The sequence below is a fragment of the Odontomachus brunneus genome, unplaced genomic scaffold, assembly GCF_010583005.1.
Source record: "Odontomachus brunneus isolate Ranch 3 - 2012 unplaced genomic scaffold, Obru_v1 Obru_scaffold_076, whole genome shotgun sequence".
In the NCBI taxonomy this organism is placed as follows: domain Eukaryota; kingdom Metazoa; phylum Arthropoda; class Insecta; order Hymenoptera; family Formicidae; genus Odontomachus; species Odontomachus brunneus.
Genome location: NW_022639526.1, coordinates 1,010,997 through 1,030,344, shown reverse-complemented (window position 1 = coordinate 1,030,344; position 19,348 = coordinate 1,010,997). Strand labels below are relative to the sequence as shown.

The following is a 19,348-nucleotide window of genomic DNA, read 5'->3' as shown; positions in this document are numbered from 1 at the left end:
GAGAGAGAGAGAGAGAGAGAGAGAGAGAGAGAGAGAGAGAGAGAGAGAGAGAGAAGAGGAGACTCCGCTTGCAAATTTCAGACTCACGTTTCATCCCGCGAATCGAGCGTGTTATATGACAAATAAAAATTCTCATTTGTAAACTATAGACAAACTTGGAATTTGATAGATCAACATTAGAATGGCCAGCGACATAGGATTAACAGTTGAGTCTGGAAAAATAGCTTGATATCGTGTCGATGCGCACGACTCTCGCGAAACGGGGTAGAAACGGGCGGCGAGAAAGGAACGGAATTGAAATTAAAATTACACGGAGCTTGAAATTTTCACGAGACACACGAATTTGCAGATCTCGGATTTCGGTAAACAATTTTGATATCGACGCACATACACTCTCATACTGTCGATACAAATTTTCGACAGTCCTCGACTTTTTATTTTATTTTCTCTCGTTTTTTCACAACGAGAGAGAGAGCCCCTCTAGTCGGGACACCGCCGTCGTGTCCGTGATGTTAACAGATCGATGTGCCGAAATAACGTCCAACATAGTTTTCAATTTCTACGATTGAATGGCGCGAGGGGATGAAGTGGAGGAGGAGGAGGAGAAGCAAGAGAAGGGCGATCGAGGGCGGTGCGAGTACACCTCGGCGCGCGCGTCGTCGTGATTTACACGATTCTCCGGCGACGCGGGCGATATTTTTCGCGTCGTGCCGTCGTCGTTTCGAGCCCCGGAAATTTATTAAAACGGCGAATATCATTTCGCGCCGCTCTTCGTCACGCGTGCTCGCGCGCGCGCATATCACGGTCGCGCATTTGCATACTTCGACCCGATCGTTTTAATTATTCAGCCCAGCGCGCGGCGCGTCGCGACGCGAGCCGTCGTGATGCTCGCAATAAAAGCGGGATAAAAAATGCGACCGCGCTCGCTTTTTGGCCGATATTGCACTAGTATTCTCTCTCTCTTTCTTTCTCCTTCTCACTTTATTTGCGTCGCTTTCTCTCTTCTCTCTCTCTCTCTTTCCCTCTTGCTTGACGGGTTTGTAACTCGCTTCTCTCAAAAGAGCGTAATTGCAGCATGGTAAACAGCGAGCGCGTTTCAGTCTCCGAATAAGATCGCTGTCCCGCATCGCCTGCTGTTTTCCATAATCGTGGTACAATTTCCGAACGCGACAAGTATCCCTCTTGCCGTCTGTGTGCACCAACGAAAACCGGCACGTTTCCTTCCGACTCTCGTTGCCATAAAAATCCACGACTCCCCCAGCGCGTCGTTTTATTTCCGTATTTTTATACCGCTTCGGGCAAGTGGACGAAAGAGAGAGAGAGAGAGAGAGAGAGGGAACATGAAACCGCGCTTTAATTCAGCACTTCTACACTCTCAGAGAAAAACATGAAATTACACCGCAATACCGCGGAGAGATCTACCTTATCTGAACACTATTCAATAATATAATTCAATTGTACAATCCAATAATTAGCACCAACTAAATATCCATCGCTCTCAGCGAAGTCTGTTGTTTCGCTCATTAATCAAAACACGATGCTGTACCTTCCTCTAATTCCTCCTCTCTTCCTCCCCTCTCTCTCTCTCTCTCTCTCTTTGTACTCGTATATTCACTCGCACACCTAAACGCCGAAAATTTATTTGTTTGCGCCAAGCGCGCCGCAGGCAAGACGAAGACAACGAACGAACGAGCGAGCGAGCGCGTGAAAGGGCTGAACGAACGAACGGACAGACGGACGAACGAAATTATGCGTCCGGAATTAATTGCACGCGCACGGCTAAGTCGCCCGTTGGCGGCGAGCGGGTCGGCCGCTCGTAATTAAATTAGCATGGCGAAATGTTCCGTGCGTTAAATGATTGTGTAATGGAACGTGGGACTCTTTCGCTGCCCGTCGCGCCGGAAGCGCGGCGAATGAAACGCACGGATCCTCTCTCGCTCTCTTTCTTTTTTTCGCTCGCTTTCTTGCCTCCCTCCTTTTGCTGTTTTGTTCTTATTTTTGCGCGGGTCGGCCGCCACCGAAAAAACGAGCAACGCGCGTCGCGAAATGCAAGTGCAGGGGCGCGCGAGCCAGCACGTTTCGGTGAGCATCACCGGCTCGCGAATACGCGGTCGCAACGAACAAAGTGCGATAAATATGCAACCGCGCGCGTGTTTTTTTTTGTTTCGTTTTTTTTTTTTTCAAGCGACGTAATTTCCGAACGAGGAGCAACAGTGACGAAACCTGCGCCAAAATTTCGACCCTCCTCCCAAAGCGAGTTTCTGCACGCGAAACACTTTTTTTGGCTCATTCATTTTTCCTCTCTTGGGGACGGGAATTTGCGAAAGGATGTCAGCGCGTCATTGTAAAAAGTTCAACTCCAGTTATAATTAGAACGTTGCCTGTAATTAGAACTAATGGGACTGAAGTATACAGTCGAGACGAGTAAATCGCGGAATATTCTTCATGATGAGAATAAAAAATTCATAGATGTCTCTCTTTTTCCACTAAAATGACATAACTTCCATCTCTCTCGCGTGCAACAGCAATGTTCAACATTCAGAAAATATGATCTTATCCTCAGTAGAATCCTCTTATATGTTGGCCGCAAGAAGATCCTTTTGCAACCAGGAGGATATTACTTCACTCCCAAAAAAAAAATTCTAGTTGCAAGGTGCTATTTTCTGCAGTCTCATATTCTAAGCGAAAACTTTTACTGAAGGAGAATTCCTCTTCTAATGAAGTTGATTACTTGGAAATCCATTAGATATTATTCCCATACACAGCGTAAATATCTAAAAGACATCTTAGAGACGTCTGAAAGGTGCGCCGTTTGCCTTGAACGTTGTTGAGATGCCTCTAAAACGCATTGGAGACACTTATACTGTCTGGTTTCCGACCTCTTTCCTCTTGTATCAAGAAAGATATGTTTGCTCGAAACAGAATGTTCTCCTACACGGAAAGAAGAAGGTATCTAAGAAATAGAAGATGTTTATTCGGTGGATACTGATAATAAGATATTTATTTGTACTAATATAAAACATTTTTCAAGCAAGAAAACAAATATCTTCTGAAACCTTGAAAAAATTTTAACTTTTCATGGAGGCAGTTCATTCTATTTAAATCGCAGAATTTAAATAAATATCTTGTTACTATCCCCACTGAGTAGATGTTTATTATTTTTTGGATATTTTTCTCTCTATGCGCACGCTGTGAAAGACACGGTGAGCAAAACTTGTACTATGGAAGAGAAAATTTCTCTAACTTTAAGAATATTGTGCTTGGATTATTCTCCTTTCTCAGAAGGATCCTCTTGAAGTCATATATAGAAGAATGAGGTAGTTTTTATATAATGATGAAAAAAAAATATATATATGAATTTTGGAGTTTGTCAAGAGTTTTTTGGCAAACACTTCCAACATCGTGTTACCATGTATGCAGTTTTAATAGCGTGTACGCGCCCATTTGTTTTACAGAGAGGACAACCAAATAATCGGCTCCTATTTGGAGATCCAAAACGTACTTTTCACGGATTATGGAGAGTACAAGTGCATAATCAGCAACAGCGTTGACGAGGATATTACGTTGGCGGCTCACGTCTACGAGCAAGGTCAGTAAGGTTGCTTATTTTCAACTTCTCGCGAATATTCCGCACACGGCGCCATTAAACTCTCAGCGAGAGAAAAATATCAAAACTTCGAATCGAAAATCTTGCGTTTCGACACTCGGATATGTCAATGTGATCTTTTTTTACCATTTGCACAGACTTATACACGCACTGTTAATTCGGCGTTTTAAATTTTCTATTTTATTCTTTCTAAAGGTTGTTTTTCTCTCTCTCTCTCTCTTCTCTCTATTCTCTCTTTCCTTTTCTCCTTCTTCTTTTTTTTTTAATTTTAATTTTAACGCGCCGAAAATCGAAGTCTTTATTGAAATTAAATGTGGGATACAAACAAGTGAAATAATCTCGCTTGTTGTTTACAGCGAGTAACCGTTATTGTTAATTACGGCTCGGAGCAAAACGCATCCAATTAACCCCGATGCATTATTCGCGTGAAAACAATCTAGCGACGAATTCATTTTAATAATAGCCGGGAATGCCCGGAAAATATCCGCGAGTCCACTCGGCCGTTGCGCGCGATTTACTTTTATCGATTTTAATTATTATACGCGATGCATCGTTGGGAATTGATACAAATTAGTTTCGGGCAAATTGGCGCGGAACAGCATCGATAAGATCATTTTTAAATCGAACGCAAATTTAATTTATCGCCATATCAAATAATGCGATGTTTACGTCGTAATTCCCCATTTATTGTCTGCCGACATCGATGCACTTTTTGGAGCGAAAAATTAAAAAAAAAAGTTGCAACGATCTTTATGCGCAAGAGAAATTCCCGTCTTTTATTGAATTTCAAACGTTCCGGGGTTAAACAATTTTTCCATTGGATTTTGCTTTTTTTTTATCATATTTCTGTCGTTAAATTTCGATGAAATTTTTTTCGAACGGAAGGGAAACAATTTTTTTTTAATTTCCAAAGGAGAAGAGATTAGCTTTTCAATGATTGTATACGCATATAAATTAATTCACATTGCACTCCCCTCCACCAGAGAAAAAAGAAATTAACTTGAAAGCAATATGCTCCAATTAACAATCGTTGTTTTATAAGCTATATAAGTAACGATATATAATTTTATTAGAAGAATTTTCATGTCTCGGTTTTCGACAATAATTTTATTTGAATATCATAATAGTCTCACAAAAAATGCAATATGATCATTTCGATGATATTGATGTCTACTTCCACCTTTTCTATTCATAAAAATTATTTTTGTATAATAAAAATATTTTCCTTCGTTGAATCACACATAAGACGCATTGATGAAAGCAATTTACCTGCGTTTAGTGTTCTCATTTTAAGACTTACGTGTCAGAAGCAAAGATACTTTCCAAGCAAGAACGTTTTTCCTTTCCTGTGTATCATTACGTTGTCATTCCTTTTGTCACTAGAATTATCTGAAGGTGTTTCGTCTGATTGTGTTGCAGAACCACAATTCGTGCTGCACCTGCCGAACGGTTCGGAACGGAAGTCCCTGCTGCTGGCGGTTCTCGTAGTCGTGCTGTTAGTGTCAGTCACCGCATTTTACACACGCTGCTGGTTGCCGGTCGCACTACTCTACAGAGACAAGTTCGGTCGTCTCGAGGAGAACGGTGAGTGCATAAGTCGCGAATAACCCGGCCGGAATTGGCGATCGGTCGATCGGTCGGTCGATCGCCAGCACTTCGGCATATTGTGCGACCTCTGGAACCTTCAATTCACCTCGGAAATCTAGGTTCTCGCGAAGGAGAACTCCGGCAAGTCCGGAAAAAATATCCCGTCGAACTTTCCGGAGAATCCGGACACTCCCGGAGATCCTGAGGGAGAGGATCGGCGTTTAATTTTCCCGGATCAGAAGTTAAGCTCGCCCGATCTCCCTCCGGGCTTCTCGTAACTCTCCACGGAATTCCAGTCTTTCACCGCGACGTCAAAAACGCGCAATTGATCGCCGCAGAGATACACGAACGCGATACGGATTAATTCGTCTCCCTCGCATCCCCGCGAAGGCGGCCTTGAAATTCGCGAAGCACAGGATAGGTTCGCAAAGCCGAAATGCCGGGATTCCTGAAAAATATTCCGCGGCAGGAGACGGAGGGTTGGAGGGGAGGTGGTGTGAGAAGACTGGAATTTAATTTTCTAGGCTCGCGACTCAATTTTCTTCCGCCGCGAACTTCTCCAATCTGGCGATGCAGGAAGCGCCGGTGGAATCTCGTTACCGGCGTGACGAATACACGACGTGACGTAAAACTCGAAGTCTCGCGCGGCTCCAACAGGATTCACCCTAATCCCGTGACTAAGGAGATCCTGATAGGAGGCCGAAGATCTCTCTCTCTCTCTCTCTCTCTCTCTCTCTCTTTCCCCCCTCGCCGTCGTCGTCGTCGTCGTCCGGTAAACGTTCCTTTATACTTTTCTTTCTTTTCCGTTCCTCACAGCGACAAATTCACCGCAGCGACGCGAGACAACGGGACAGCGGGTAGAAGGAGGGAGGGAGAGATGGGATGGCCGGTAATTATCAGCGACGTTTTTTCGCCCACTTAATTGTGACTCTTAATTACCGCGGGAAGTGCCCGCGACTCCGTTCCGCCGGCATGGAAATTAAAGTGGCTGTTCCTTGATCCTTTTTCGCCGCCCTCTCCGCCGCCGATTGCGCCTTAATCCTTCCGACTTTCTTTCCTGCAGTCTCGCCCTCTTGCCCCCGGTTCGTTTAAATAATGCTGATAGGGGAGAGAGACGGGAGGGAAACGGGGACGGTCGAGTCCTCCTGGTAATATTTTGCCGGACGTTCGCGTTCTAAGATCCTGCGAGATCCTTCTCCTTTCCTCTTTAACTGCGCCGTCCGGCATCTTATGTATTACAATTTGAATGGAGCGTATTTTCTGGGCGGGATTACTCACTCACTTGTATTGGAAGGCAAAGGAGACCCCGGAGTAATCTCGTAAGAGACCATGCAACAGCTCCTTCTCGTTTGTATTTTAGCTTTACAGTCGTGAAACGCCAGCGAGCATTATATAATTCGGGGCACGGATATAATTAATTCAGAACGTGTGATTAATTGAGCATAATTCTGAATAATTCGTCTCTAAAATAAATATGAGAAGGATTTGAATTATATGAAGAAAATATGAAGAATATTACAAACTCTTAAGAGAGAATTAAATTACAATTTTTCCTTCTATTTAATTTCTGGAATTTGTTTGAAGTCAAACGTGATCTCTTTTAAAGAACTTGAGGCAATCATATCAGCTTGGTGTCGCAAAGTAATATTTCTTTGAAGCTGGGAAAGAAAATTTATTACGAAACAACGAAGTAGCTTAAGCTACCGTTACTTAAGTAAATAAACGAAAAGCGACTATTTATTATACAAATAAATGTATATCGAAGTGTATACAAGGAATCGATTTTTCGTGCCGCGTCAAATGCCGATGGGAACACCCATTACCTCAGCGATCCGCAGTAAAGATACAAATCCTTCGTTGAAGATGCAGGGCAGCGATATTCACGGTTGTTCCGATTATTCTCGCGCCACTGCTCTTTGAACTAGAATCAGTTCTTCGCTCGAAACTCGAACGCTATACTTGCAACTGACGGTTCAGTTGTAAGTTTAGCACTGCATTCAGTGAAATCCCGTTGAAAGAATCAGTTAATAGCAGCGACTGTTCCTACCGTTGATGCAGTTTGCGAACATAGACGGTGCCATTGCACGTGAATCGCATAGAAGCTGTTAATTCCATCGCCGCAAGCGCGGAAAGTTGGATTTGGCACAGCGTGCGTAACGAATTTGTGCACTGCAGACTTTACAGTGAAATCTTACCTCCGCCGGTGAAGATCAGTAAGACGCAAGATGAAGCAGCAAAGTGGCAGTGTTGCAGCGAATATTCACTGATTATTGCGATTGCGATAGATCTCTACTTCTCTAGCCAATTCAATCAAAAACATCTTTTCTGATTCACTTTAAGGCAGTGAATAACGACTTCGGGGCGATTTTACGGAGCGGACACATGTTGTAACTTTCGTTGTAGTCTCAGCGGAAAAACCACCCAAGTGGCTCGTCACAGAACCGGATACTGCAGATAGTATCTTGGGAAAAGACACTTCCAAAAAAATTCCGATGCATCTCGAGCTCAGGTCAAGAAACGAAAGCGCCCCGGGCTAATGACACGCCGTGCGTTAGAAGCTGACTCGGATAACTTTGGCTTGGAATTTTCACTTAAGTTACATGACATTTTTGGGACGTCTATCGATTGAAGAGACAGAGAAAGCAGAGCTTTTCGATTTTTTCAAACCGCCAATCTCTCTGGCGCAACCCCCAAAACGTTTGAATTCTTCGAAAGAGAACTTCCGCCCGAGAAAGCGTAGACAATTGGAACTTAAAGGCAAAGTTTCGCGAAAGGGGAACGCACGTTTCACAGAGAAGGAAAAAATTCGACAAATTTTGGCTAACGGAAATGATAAAAAATGCTGACAAAAACGTGGCGCGAGGAGTTCCGCTGGGAACTGCTAAATTCAGTTTGCGCTGAAACTGGAATTCAGCCGAATTTTAATTCCTCTAAAAGCAAGGTGGGCAAGAAAAGGCAGGGAGGGAAATTTTTGCACGTACAAAAGACGGGACAGCGTCGTTTTATTGCCGCAGGGCGAGTTTCCCCGGAGGAAGAGTTCGCGTAAATAGGAACCTCGATTTAGTTGGAGCTTAATGAGCTGCGTTCTTTTCCTTTTCTTTCCTTTTCCTCTCCTCCCCTCCCCACCCCTCTCTTGTCCTCCCTATCTTTTTTCTTCTTCCGCTCACCGCCGATCGCACTTTAATTCTTCCCGTTCTCGCAATTTACTTAAGTAACGCTAATTCCTGCCGGGCGTAGGAACTTTCAAAGGATTTTACGCGGACTCCACCGTTTTCCAGGTGCTTCAATATTTCAGACGCGCTGTAATATGAACGGTGAAACGACGTAACTCGTTACATCGAAACTCCCCCTCCTCCCGCTCCCTCTCGCTCGTTCCCTCTCTTTGCGTATTACGTTTAGCAGTTAAAACGAGACTATTACCGACCTTTAATCGCGCTCTACGATTAAAAGTGATGGAAAGAGATAGATAAGACGTGGAGTTGAACGAGCGCAATTTGCGTGTTGAAAAGGAGGTGGAGGAGAATGTTTCGTCGGTTTGCCGCGCGCGCGGTTTAGCGGCCATACTAGAAATGCCCGACGCAACAAAGAGTCGTAATTTAGACGAATTGAGATCGCGTCCCTTGGAGAATAGCGTTTCTTTCTCCGAATCTCGGGAATCCAGTTTCGGTACAGTTGGGAATTTTCCTTTCTTCTTTTTGTTCCTTTATTCTTTCGTGATTTTTGGAACTCGTCTCGGGAAGCCGAAGATCATGTGTCTTTGTAATACGTGGAAAAGAATACATATTCATTCCAAGATCATATTTCCCACTTAGAATCCTCCCTTCTTCGAATTCTATATCGCATTAGAAATTGTTGTCTTTATGTATAAACGTATTCAGAATACATCCCGAATTTCTGCAAGTTTAACATTTCAATCAAAAGTATTAAATTAAAACAAAAATTTAGTTTGCTTGTTACATTAGAGTCGAGCCAACTTTTTCTCCGATAAAATTTTATATGATATTCTTCTAAAGAGAACAAGTTCTTCTCTTGAATGCATGACAATGAGCTTTCCCCAAATTTCTGATGAGTACATTTTAAGATTATTATCAAGAAAATATTTTTTTATGAAGATAACCGTTACTTGAAAGGAGGAAAGTAAATTGAATAATCGGTTTTTTTAACAGTAGAACAATATTTTTCTGTGTGTAAGATTTGGTTGTGCCACACAGCACTGAGAGTTCCGCTCAAATAGCAAAGGAGGCAAGTCCAGCATCTCCAGAATACTATGGTTATTATAACCATCTCGTATGCGAAAAGTAACGTCAATATTTTGTTATGGCAACCATGTTTAGCCAAGCGATAACTCTAGTATCTCCTCCGTGCGCTACATAATGAAGTGATTCAATAACAAATGCGAATGTACGCGGATCTGTCATTTTAAAACCGAGCATGACTTTTAATCTGTCGCACTTGTATGTCTGAATTCGATCGTCCGTGAGTTGTTAAAAGAATGTTAAGTTGAACGTCGCAATTATTTATTAGATTGGTGCAAGAAAATGTGTCGTATTTGTCGAGTAACATAGAAAACGAAATTTTATCCAATTTCGAAGGATCAATAATGTTTACGAACATGGACTCCGGTATCCTTTTAAACATCTAACGAGGACTTTTTAGAGAAAATTTTATAGTAAAATTTATTAGAGAATTTTGTAACCAAGGAATAGATAGACATACTGCAGTAGTTTATTATCCTTTCCTCTCACTCATATGGACTTCATATTTTATTTAGAAATTGAAATGTGCTATTAAAAAATCTGCTACAAGGTACTTGAGAAAAATATTTAAGAATTTATTTGTGGAATATAAAGTTTATTCACAGAAGTTTTTATTTCACGGAAAGATGAGCTTTACTTCACAAAAATAATCTTTATATTCTGCAAATAAATTTTTAGCAACATAGATGTTGCTAGTTTACTTATGCAGTATCAGAAAAATAGTAAAATCCAAAAGAATTCATACAAAAACTATAACATTTTTTCTCATATTTTCCTTTCAATGCTCAAATTGCCTACAATTGTCATAAAAAAATGACAAATCTCTCGCACAAACTTATAACTTTCAGAAAGAGAAAATATATAATTAGAAGATATGTACACAAAACAGATGACAGAATTTTACCCAACTTAACCCCCAACATACACATTTCGCTACAGTTACACAACATATATATATTCGCCAGACCCTTAGTGTATGTTGAGGGTTAAAATTTATGTGCATTCAGAAATAAAATATAGGGCCTTTGAGAGTTCAGGCACAGATGTTATAGTGCGATATCAACTAATCTAAGTATTAGTGAAAATCCTTATTATCCTTAATGATTAATTGATATCGCACTATAACATCTGTGCCTGAACTCTCAAAGTATTTTATTTCTGATTTGTTTAAAAAAAGTTCTTTCTTGCGTTAATTTACGTGCATTCCTTTTTCATATTCCGCATAAAAAGCAGATGAAAAAATTGATTACCAGCTGATTTTCCTAGGCTCAAATTATTACGAGAACGAGAAGGTTGGTAAAATCCTCCTTCTCAATTCTTTATCGTCTGCGAAGACGATAGGACATCGCTCGCCGTTGGCGGTCGCGCGACAGACGTTCGCCGTTTTGACCGGCAATCTTTTCCCGGTGGTCCCAAAGAGTCCTTTCGGGATCCCGCCGGTCGTCTCGTTTGCGGAAGACCCAGCTTCTGGCGTGCAAACGTTCCTCTCTCGCTCGGACAGAGTGTCCCACGACGTCGCCGCCTTCCACGTCGCGGCCTGGGAGAAAATTGCGACGATTACCGGCGAATTCCGGGAACGCGCGAGACCGTCTCTCTCCGCGCCACCACTCGGTAAGGGCCCGTTCGCGAAAGCGAGGCGAGTAAGGAGGCCCGTTCGTTTTCTCCAGTGAGATCCCCGGCGACGTGACGATATCATTTCTGGCCGGAGCGCGGCCGCGGCTAATGATATCTCGTTGCATGGCTAATGCTACGCAAATTGCCGCTCCGGGTAATTGGGCCCCGACGACAACGACGACGACGACGAGCACGAAGACAACGATGATGACTGCTCGACGATCTCTTCGACTCTCTCGAACGTGCGAAACGGACACGCTGGGTTAGGGCTGTGCAATCGGATTCCCGTCGAGCGATTCAGTTTCCCGGAGCAATCCCGACTCGTGACACGGTTCAACGGGCGAGTCCTGAGAGTCATTCTGATAGTCGCGACGTACGCCTGTTGTCCGTGCTTGTAATTGCGATGCAGGCGTCTGAGGCGTTCGGGGCTTCCAAGTTCGTCCTCGGACACGGAGCCGAGCTGTGTTTCGCGACTCGCTCGATAATCGATTCTCGAGGAGCCGAGGACCTCAGCTGCGGCAAACACTCGCTCGCTCGCTCGTCCCGACAATGTTCTCACCTCGCTAGCTTCGAGGGTTAATAAAGCGACACGCTTGTTACTCTGAATTCTTTTACTCTGTATAAGGATATTCTCTGGCGCGTCCTCTCTTTTAATTTTCTCTCGTTACCATCTCAAACTCTTGTTGCATCTGTCGCAACGACCGCGAAACAGCGCGATAATAACGCGCATCTGCGCGACAAAAGGCGGTGAAACACGGAGGAAGTTTCACGGGAAAATACATGTCTCAAACATGCGATTTCAGGTGGGAAGCTTAAAATTTCTCCAATTTTTTTCTGGTCTTCCTTTCACATTAATCAATTGGACAAAATATATGTTGATTTTCCAAATAATTTGATTATTCAGTAAAATATACAGCTAAAGTATTTTAAAAATATCTCAATTTTTATTTTATTAAACACAATAGTTGTAGAGTTATCTATTTGATATCGTAAAGGCACACCGACTGAAGAGGAAGTTTCCCATAGCTCTTCAATTTTGATTCTAGGCAGAGGAGTCATGTTTGGGACAAGAAAATATAAAGATTTCCAGTTGGTATCGTAGTAGGATAAGCAATTTTGAGAAAAATTTATGCATTCTAATGGAACTTATATTGTGTGTGGGAAAATCTTGGGGAATTCTTGCGCGGCAAATTCACCCTGTTATTGAAATTTGTCCGATCTCGGATCCTCATCTTTTTCCATTTCACCCTGAAAACGGCCCCGCGTCATCGTCCATCATTCCGTTTGCCTGCGATTCGGTAAATATACGTCGGTATTATGCTGAAAGGAAGAAAAGGAGGGGGGGGGGGAAGGAAAAACGCGCGTCGCAATCGGCGATCTCCTTAAGCACCGTCGGGGGTCGTGCGCGAGCGTTACGCGCGCGTCATATAAGCGGCCTCCGCGCTATTATGGCGCACATTATTTATCTCTATGGGACGCTTTGCGCGCATAACGGTGGTCGCGATAACGATTTAATCTATTCCTGGAGTGAACGGTTACGCGGCGCGAAAGCGCGCGCGCGAGACTACATCGGAATAAATTTCGAGTAAACGGAAGCGATAATGCGCGAATTATTGTCCACCCCCGCGCACGCCCGCCCGCCCCATCCCCATCCATCCTGCTCGTAGTTCTCTTTCCCATCTCCCGCGTTAACTCCTTCCGCTCGCGAACTCGGTCTCGCGCGCGAGGAGCGCCGAATTTCCGCTTTATATTCATAAAGGGGTTGCGGCGAGCCCCCCATATCGGATTTCCCGCGGGACGCCGCGACCGCATCCCCTTTTATCGCGATAAGGAGCAGGATTCATTTGTCCTCCCGCGCGCTGAACCTGACGAGCCTCAGGATCGATGGTCGAAGACGTCGACGATGTGCTTCCGCCACAAGCGACGAGGTGGTGGCTACGGGGTTGCTCCTCGATAACGGCGACACTTTTGGGTAAATTATTGGGATCCCTTCCTGAGAAATTATAGTCGCGACGCTGTCGACTTTGGTTATCTTGGAAACGCACACGCGTCTCACAGGTGCATCGACGCACACGTGTCGGCGTTTATACCAAGAAAATAAATTATTAATTTCAGTTATATTTTGCAATCATAAAATTCTAGTCATTCTCAACTCCAATTATGTTTATCTGTAGTTTTTTTTAACAAACAAGAAGCAACAGCAGTACACACACATATACACACAGCCACATACACACACACACACACATACAGTGCATTGAGAAAAAAATAACTGAACATTTAATCGCGGGATGTAAAATTCATTCGCAGAAATAAACTTTATTTCACAGAAACGAATTTTCAACTATTTTTTTCTCAGTGTATACACAACGAGGTTATTATCATTAGCGACAGAAAAATTGGGTCTCTTGACTATAATTATTTAGCTGTGCAATTATAAAGTTGGACATTTTATTTTCAGTTACGCTGAGAAAAGAAAATATTTGAAGGTTTATTTGTGGGATAAAGTTTATTATATACAAAAGAATTTTTAAATAATTCTTTTTCTCAATTTTTAATTAATTTTAATTCATTTCTTCTCAATTAAACACATCACATCTGTGATACATGCGTCGTGCGAAAGCGTCGGAAACTAAAAATGTGCTTACACGGAAAAAAAGAATGGTTGTGTCAGCCAGAAGAATAATAAAATATGGCATAGCTTTTCTTTCTGACTTCGACAATCAATTCTTGATTGCGCTGACCTACCGATTCGTTGCCTCAAAAATGTATATGATTGTGGCAGAAAACTTATATGAAACCGATAAAAATTGGTCATAGAATTATTTTTTTCAGTGCATTATATTTGTTATTATATATCATTATTATTACGCCATTTATTATTGTTATTACGATCTCCTCGGGCTCTTTCCGCCTCTTAGGAGTCGCCCAGAGATATCTTTCGGGAGTCTATTTCGGTATAATCCCGACGAGATCGGGAACCGCGTAGACGTGCGAGAAGCTCGCCCCGCCGCTTTTTTAATAACTGCCGGTTTAATAATAGAGAGATGTGCGATAACTGGCGCTGGGCTGTTCTCCTCCATGGCCGTTTTCATAATCGTAACCGCGCCCGGAGCGCGGATTCAGCCTCGAACTGGAAAGAGACGGTAACGGCTTCCATTCCACTTACAAGCCTTTAAGAAGTCGTTCGCCAGTCTCGCGGGAGCTGTCTCTCCTAGACGGAACGTCCGTTTCGCGCCGAGTCTTTCGGGGAGAACGTCTCTTGGACGTTTTAGACATCTTTCGTACGGCTTTACCGATATAGTCCTCGCGTCTGCATATCTGTCTGTGTATCTGTGTGTGTGCGTTATTTGCATCGTAATCACGATCTCGCATGACTATGCATTGCAGACGGGAAAGATTGCGACGCGCTGGTGTGCTACCACGAGAAGGACTCGAGTCTGGTCATCGGCAAGCTGATATATAAGCTGGAGTCCAAGCATCGGTACAAGTGCACACCGCTAGAGCTGACCAACCTGCATCACAATTGTAAGTACCTACAACCCGCTAATTAGCGCCGAGCCAGCTCGTCGTCTTCCCCGTCGTTGTGTAATTACGTAGTCCTGGCGGAATACCTCCTTGAGTAACTGCCGCTCTGAATACTGGAGTACCGTTCCTCTTACTGTACCGTAAAGAGGAGTCTCCGTCTCTCCTCCGTCCTTTCCTCGCCCTGGACTCGCTCCTGACACCCCCTCTTCTTTCGCGCTGCTATTTTTAACGCGAACGCGAGAACCGACGAGGTTAATCGACGATTCCGGCTTTCCGGAAATTCGCGTCGCCTCCGAAATATAAGTCGCGCTGAAAACTTATTTATTTATTAACAGATGATATCCTCGTAGAAGGAGAGAGTAGTACGAATGAGACGATATAAATTGCGAAGAAAAGAAAATTTGTAATATTATGTCTCTCTCTCTCTCTCTCTCTCTCTCTCTCTCTCTTCTTCGGTGGTTTTAACGTCTCCTCGAGGAGACATCCGGCGGAAAATCCGGGAAAGCGTCTCTCGGTCACGCGCCGAGGATCCCTTCGCTCCTGGCGACGACGCAACACCGTTTTTCAGCCGCGCGACGAGGCGGATCGCCGCATCGTCGGGGATCGAGCGGCAACTTCTTTGCGCTCGCGCCAAGTTTCGAATTTACGCGCCGGCCGAACTTTTCCTCTCGCCGCAGCTCCAGGTAGGCGAAGTGTGTCGGGCGTGCTCGGCTCGCGACACTCTGTATGTGCGATTCAGTAACGGTGACGCGACGCGAAGATCCTTATCGTGTTACGTAAGAGAGACGATCCCGTTGAAAAGAAAGAAAGACGAGTAAAGAGGAGGAACAGGGAAAACGAGAAGGGAAAGAAAGAGAGTCCACGAGGCGAAGAGAGGAAGAGACAGAGAAAGAGAGGCTACGACGACACTCTCGATACAGTCCCTATGGGCTTTATTTTGCGGTGCATCCCGCGGCGATGCGGCCCGCATGCAGCATGCAAATAAGCACCGGTGGGAGGTAAATATTCAACGGCGAATGTGGGCCACGAATTGCGGCGGCCCGCGCCGTAGCTCCACTCCGGGGCGCGGGTCGATAAGTAATTTTACAGGGAGTTGGACTTTATGAATTGCGTCTAAATAAAAGCCCTGATTCGAATCTCCAACAATCGGCTCGTCCTCGTTCTCAACGACAAACGCGTACCTCGAATTGAGTCAACAGTCGCAAATCCAAGTGTGTTATTCTGGCTGAGTTCCTTCTTACACGTTTCTTACCGTTTTAAGCCATCATGTCACTTTTTATATATTTGGAAACGTATAAAATTATAATTTACTCCTCTGAAACACACTAAATGACGTGGCGCGTGTATTAATAATTATCACTTGAGCTGAAAGACATATAAATTTTAGTTAGTCAGATATAAATTTCTCAATTGGATGATAATATGTGATATTCATAACTGTGATCGCGATTCAGCTGGAGAACTTTCAATCAAATTCTGAACTCAAATCCGAATATCTCAGATCTGTATTAATAACCGTTACTTGAAACTCAGAGGTGAGACATTCAGATTTTAATTTATAGTTAGACGTGAGTTTTCAGCTGAATTGCGATTGCGAATATCATGTCATGTGTATTATCTAATTTGAATAAAAAAACTCAACTCTAAATTCAGATTTGAGTATCTCACGTAAGACAAGTTTCAAGTAACTGCTGTTAATACGGTCCTCAGACATTCAGACCGTCAGATTAGTTTCAAGCAACAACTATTAATACGGGATTTCTTAAAACCGCAAGGAACGTGTAAACGGAACTTCAGCCGACATCAGACGTTCCGAAATAATACACTTGGATTTGCAGTGCGTGCGAGAACGCGAGAGGATCGATCTGCGGTGGTCCCATGACGAGACGAGACACGGGACAAGATGGAGACGAGTGCCGAAATTAGACACGTATAACGAGCGAACGCGCCTACGTCCTGGCGGATGATTTAATTAACGTGTCGTGGGCGCGCGGATTACGGCTGGGACGAGGATTCGCGCGAGGGGAAAGGGAGAAGCATACGTGCGGTACTCGACGTGTTTGAGGCGATGAAAGGATCGCGGGAAGGATCGAATCTCGCGCGCGCGAGGGCGCGCTTCACGGGGCTTAAATCGAGACCGTCGTGAAAGCGCGCACGGGCAATTTAAATGGAGATTTAATTTAACTCCCGGGGAATTAAAAGTACAAATGGCGGCGGCGTTCGCGGCGGAAAATGGGAGATATTGTTTTATTCCAACGCGGGCCGTCGACACTCAAAAATACATCCCGAGCGTAATATTTTAATCTTATTATTTTTGCATGACTCTCACTCTCTCTCGCTTTAGAATTAAATATATAGTAAAAAATGGCTATTTTAATTCGCGTTACCAATATTGATATTTTTTTTTGCGCGGATGCGAAGACACGTGCATTCTAAACTCGCTCTTCTACCAATCTAATCTTTCTTTCTCTAATCTAATCACTTTTGCGCCTAGACTTGCGCAAAGATAACATAATATAACTTAATGTAGTTACCTCCGCGTCTACTTTTACATATGCTTTATTCGCATGTCTCTCACTTTGACATCCTTTTTAATTTCTTATTGTGAAATCTCTGTTATTCCAAGGAACATTCGAAGCCCAGGTGTTAATAAGACTCCATCCTGCTGTACTCCCTCCCTCTCTTAAAGTCCCAAAATTACGAAAACGCGAATGCATTCGACGATCCCATGAAGCTCCCCGAACCATGAGGTGCGCACAATTGGATCGCATTTCGCGGAGAGCAACAGGAAACTAGACAACGATCTAAACACCGGTTGGAGGCTCCTTTTGTTCCGCCTCTCCAATTGTGTAGCAACACACGCGCGCACATTCACACACACGCATAGACAATCACTATCTTACACAGACACACCGAAATCGCCGCATGGCACAGCAATTTTTTTCGCTGCTCACGCGACCGCCGGCCGTTTCGTCGGTTTGAACGCGGGCGTTTGTCGAGGCAATTTGTTCGAGCGCGTGAAAGAAAATCTCGCGAAATACCCGACGGCCGTCACGGAAGAAACCAACGGCGCGCGGAAAGCCAGTCAGTCAGTTCAGTCCGACGGGATTGTTATCGTCAACGAGGGATGATTCGCCACGTTGCGGCGACGTCGCAACCGGAAGTAATGAGGATATACCCAGCAGGTATACGTGGGGAATCACGGCGTACAACTTGGCAAATTGAATTAGAAAGTTCGCCGCTTTCTCGGACGTCGAGTGTCTCGTTTGTCTCCGCCGAGGCGGCCGCGGTATCGAATTAGGTGTGCGTTGTGGAGCCGCCACGTGTGCAACCACGAGCGCGTCGTTTTCGAGCCGCGAACTTGCCGAAGGATAGAGAGCCGGAAAGGCGAAGAGAGAGGAAGAGAGAGAGAGAGAGAGAGAGGGGGGGAGGACAAACTGTGAGGGTGGTGTGGTCGCGTCAACAGCGGTGATAGATGTAGCGCGGGGTGGTGCGTCGTTAATATACCGCGTAAACTTGATGTAATGCGACAATATCGAAGGAATGAATCTCGGCACTTCGTTGAAGATCTCAGAGCGACGGAAATAGACGACAATCGGCGAGCTGCGCCAGTAGATTGAATGTTAATTAACAGCCGTCAAGAGCGGGAAATATCGAGTGAATCGGGATCAGAATATTCTGGGAGTATATCCGTGATTCATACTCTTTTTCTATGAAACAAAATTTGTCTGAAAAGTAAAAAAATATTTATTTGATTGGTACTGAAACTTATCTATATACATACTTTTACATTATGAGAAAAGATTTCTTTTAAATGAGAAAATATACTTTGAGAGAATAAAATGTTTGATCTATAACTCAAATTATAATTATTTCTAGCTCCAACTATATCTTTTAGTTGTTCTCTACACGAAAATGATTTTTCATAAAAGGTTTCATTCTGTTTTCACAGAAGGTAAATGTTGATTTATTTTACTTAAACAAAAGAATTTGCAATTTAAGTAAATTTATTATTAATACTCACCGAATAAATATTTCTCTTATTTTTCATATATTTTTTCTCTCAGGGTGTATAAAGCAGATTATTTTAAATTCGGAGTGTCAAAATTTACATCGCACAAGAGAGAAGTAGTAACGACAAAAAATAAATAAGTATGAATAATATTTGGTTTGAAAAGTATTTTTGTATAAACACCGAAGCAACGAAAAATATTGATGTGAGCCGAAAATAGGCGTCAATTATAAGCAGAAAAATCCAATCGAAGAAAGATATGTCGAACAGTGAAATGTATATTCTGCAGAGAAAAAACTTTAAAATCAACTACTTAATGTACTCTCTAAATATCTCGGAGTGGAATCTCACTCAAAACGAGTGGGAAGTGGCGGTATTTTCAGTCGAAGCGATCGTGAAAATACCGCCACTCGAAATCGCAAGAGTGAATGTTTCACTGAGGCTTAGAGCGGATCCTGGCTTTGTGTGAGCGAATGTTTTCATCGATTAGAGTGAATACGTTCGCGTGACGGTGGAGTACGTCAGATTCGCTCTTCAATTTCGAGTGAAAACATTCACTCGACAATTCACAGCGGGAAAATTCGCTCTGCTCGAGCGAAAAATCGCTCGAGCTCCCGAGTGGCTCGCTGGTCTCAGTCTGCTTTTCGAGTGAAATTCGCCCTAAGAAATTTAGAGTGTAAGTAACAAGTAACTATTATCGATCGTCGATGGGAACGCCAAGTCTGCGAATGTTAGTCTCTGCCT

At 43.6% G+C, this 19,348-nt stretch overlaps 1 protein-coding gene across 1 annotated transcript in view; it reads left to right on the top strand.

Moving 5' to 3' along the window:
• Positions 1 to 19,348, top strand: part of LOC116847322 (single Ig IL-1-related receptor-like) — a 151,074-nt gene that overhangs the window by 123,632 nt on the left and 8,094 nt on the right. The window contains exons 4-6 of the mRNA XM_032822205.1: positions 3,456 to 3,589; positions 5,027 to 5,191; positions 14,455 to 14,592. Coding sequence (XP_032678096.1) covers positions 3,456 to 3,589; positions 5,027 to 5,191; positions 14,455 to 14,592 — 437 coding nt within the window. The remainder of the gene's footprint in view (positions 1 to 3,455; positions 3,590 to 5,026; positions 5,192 to 14,454; positions 14,593 to 19,348) is intronic.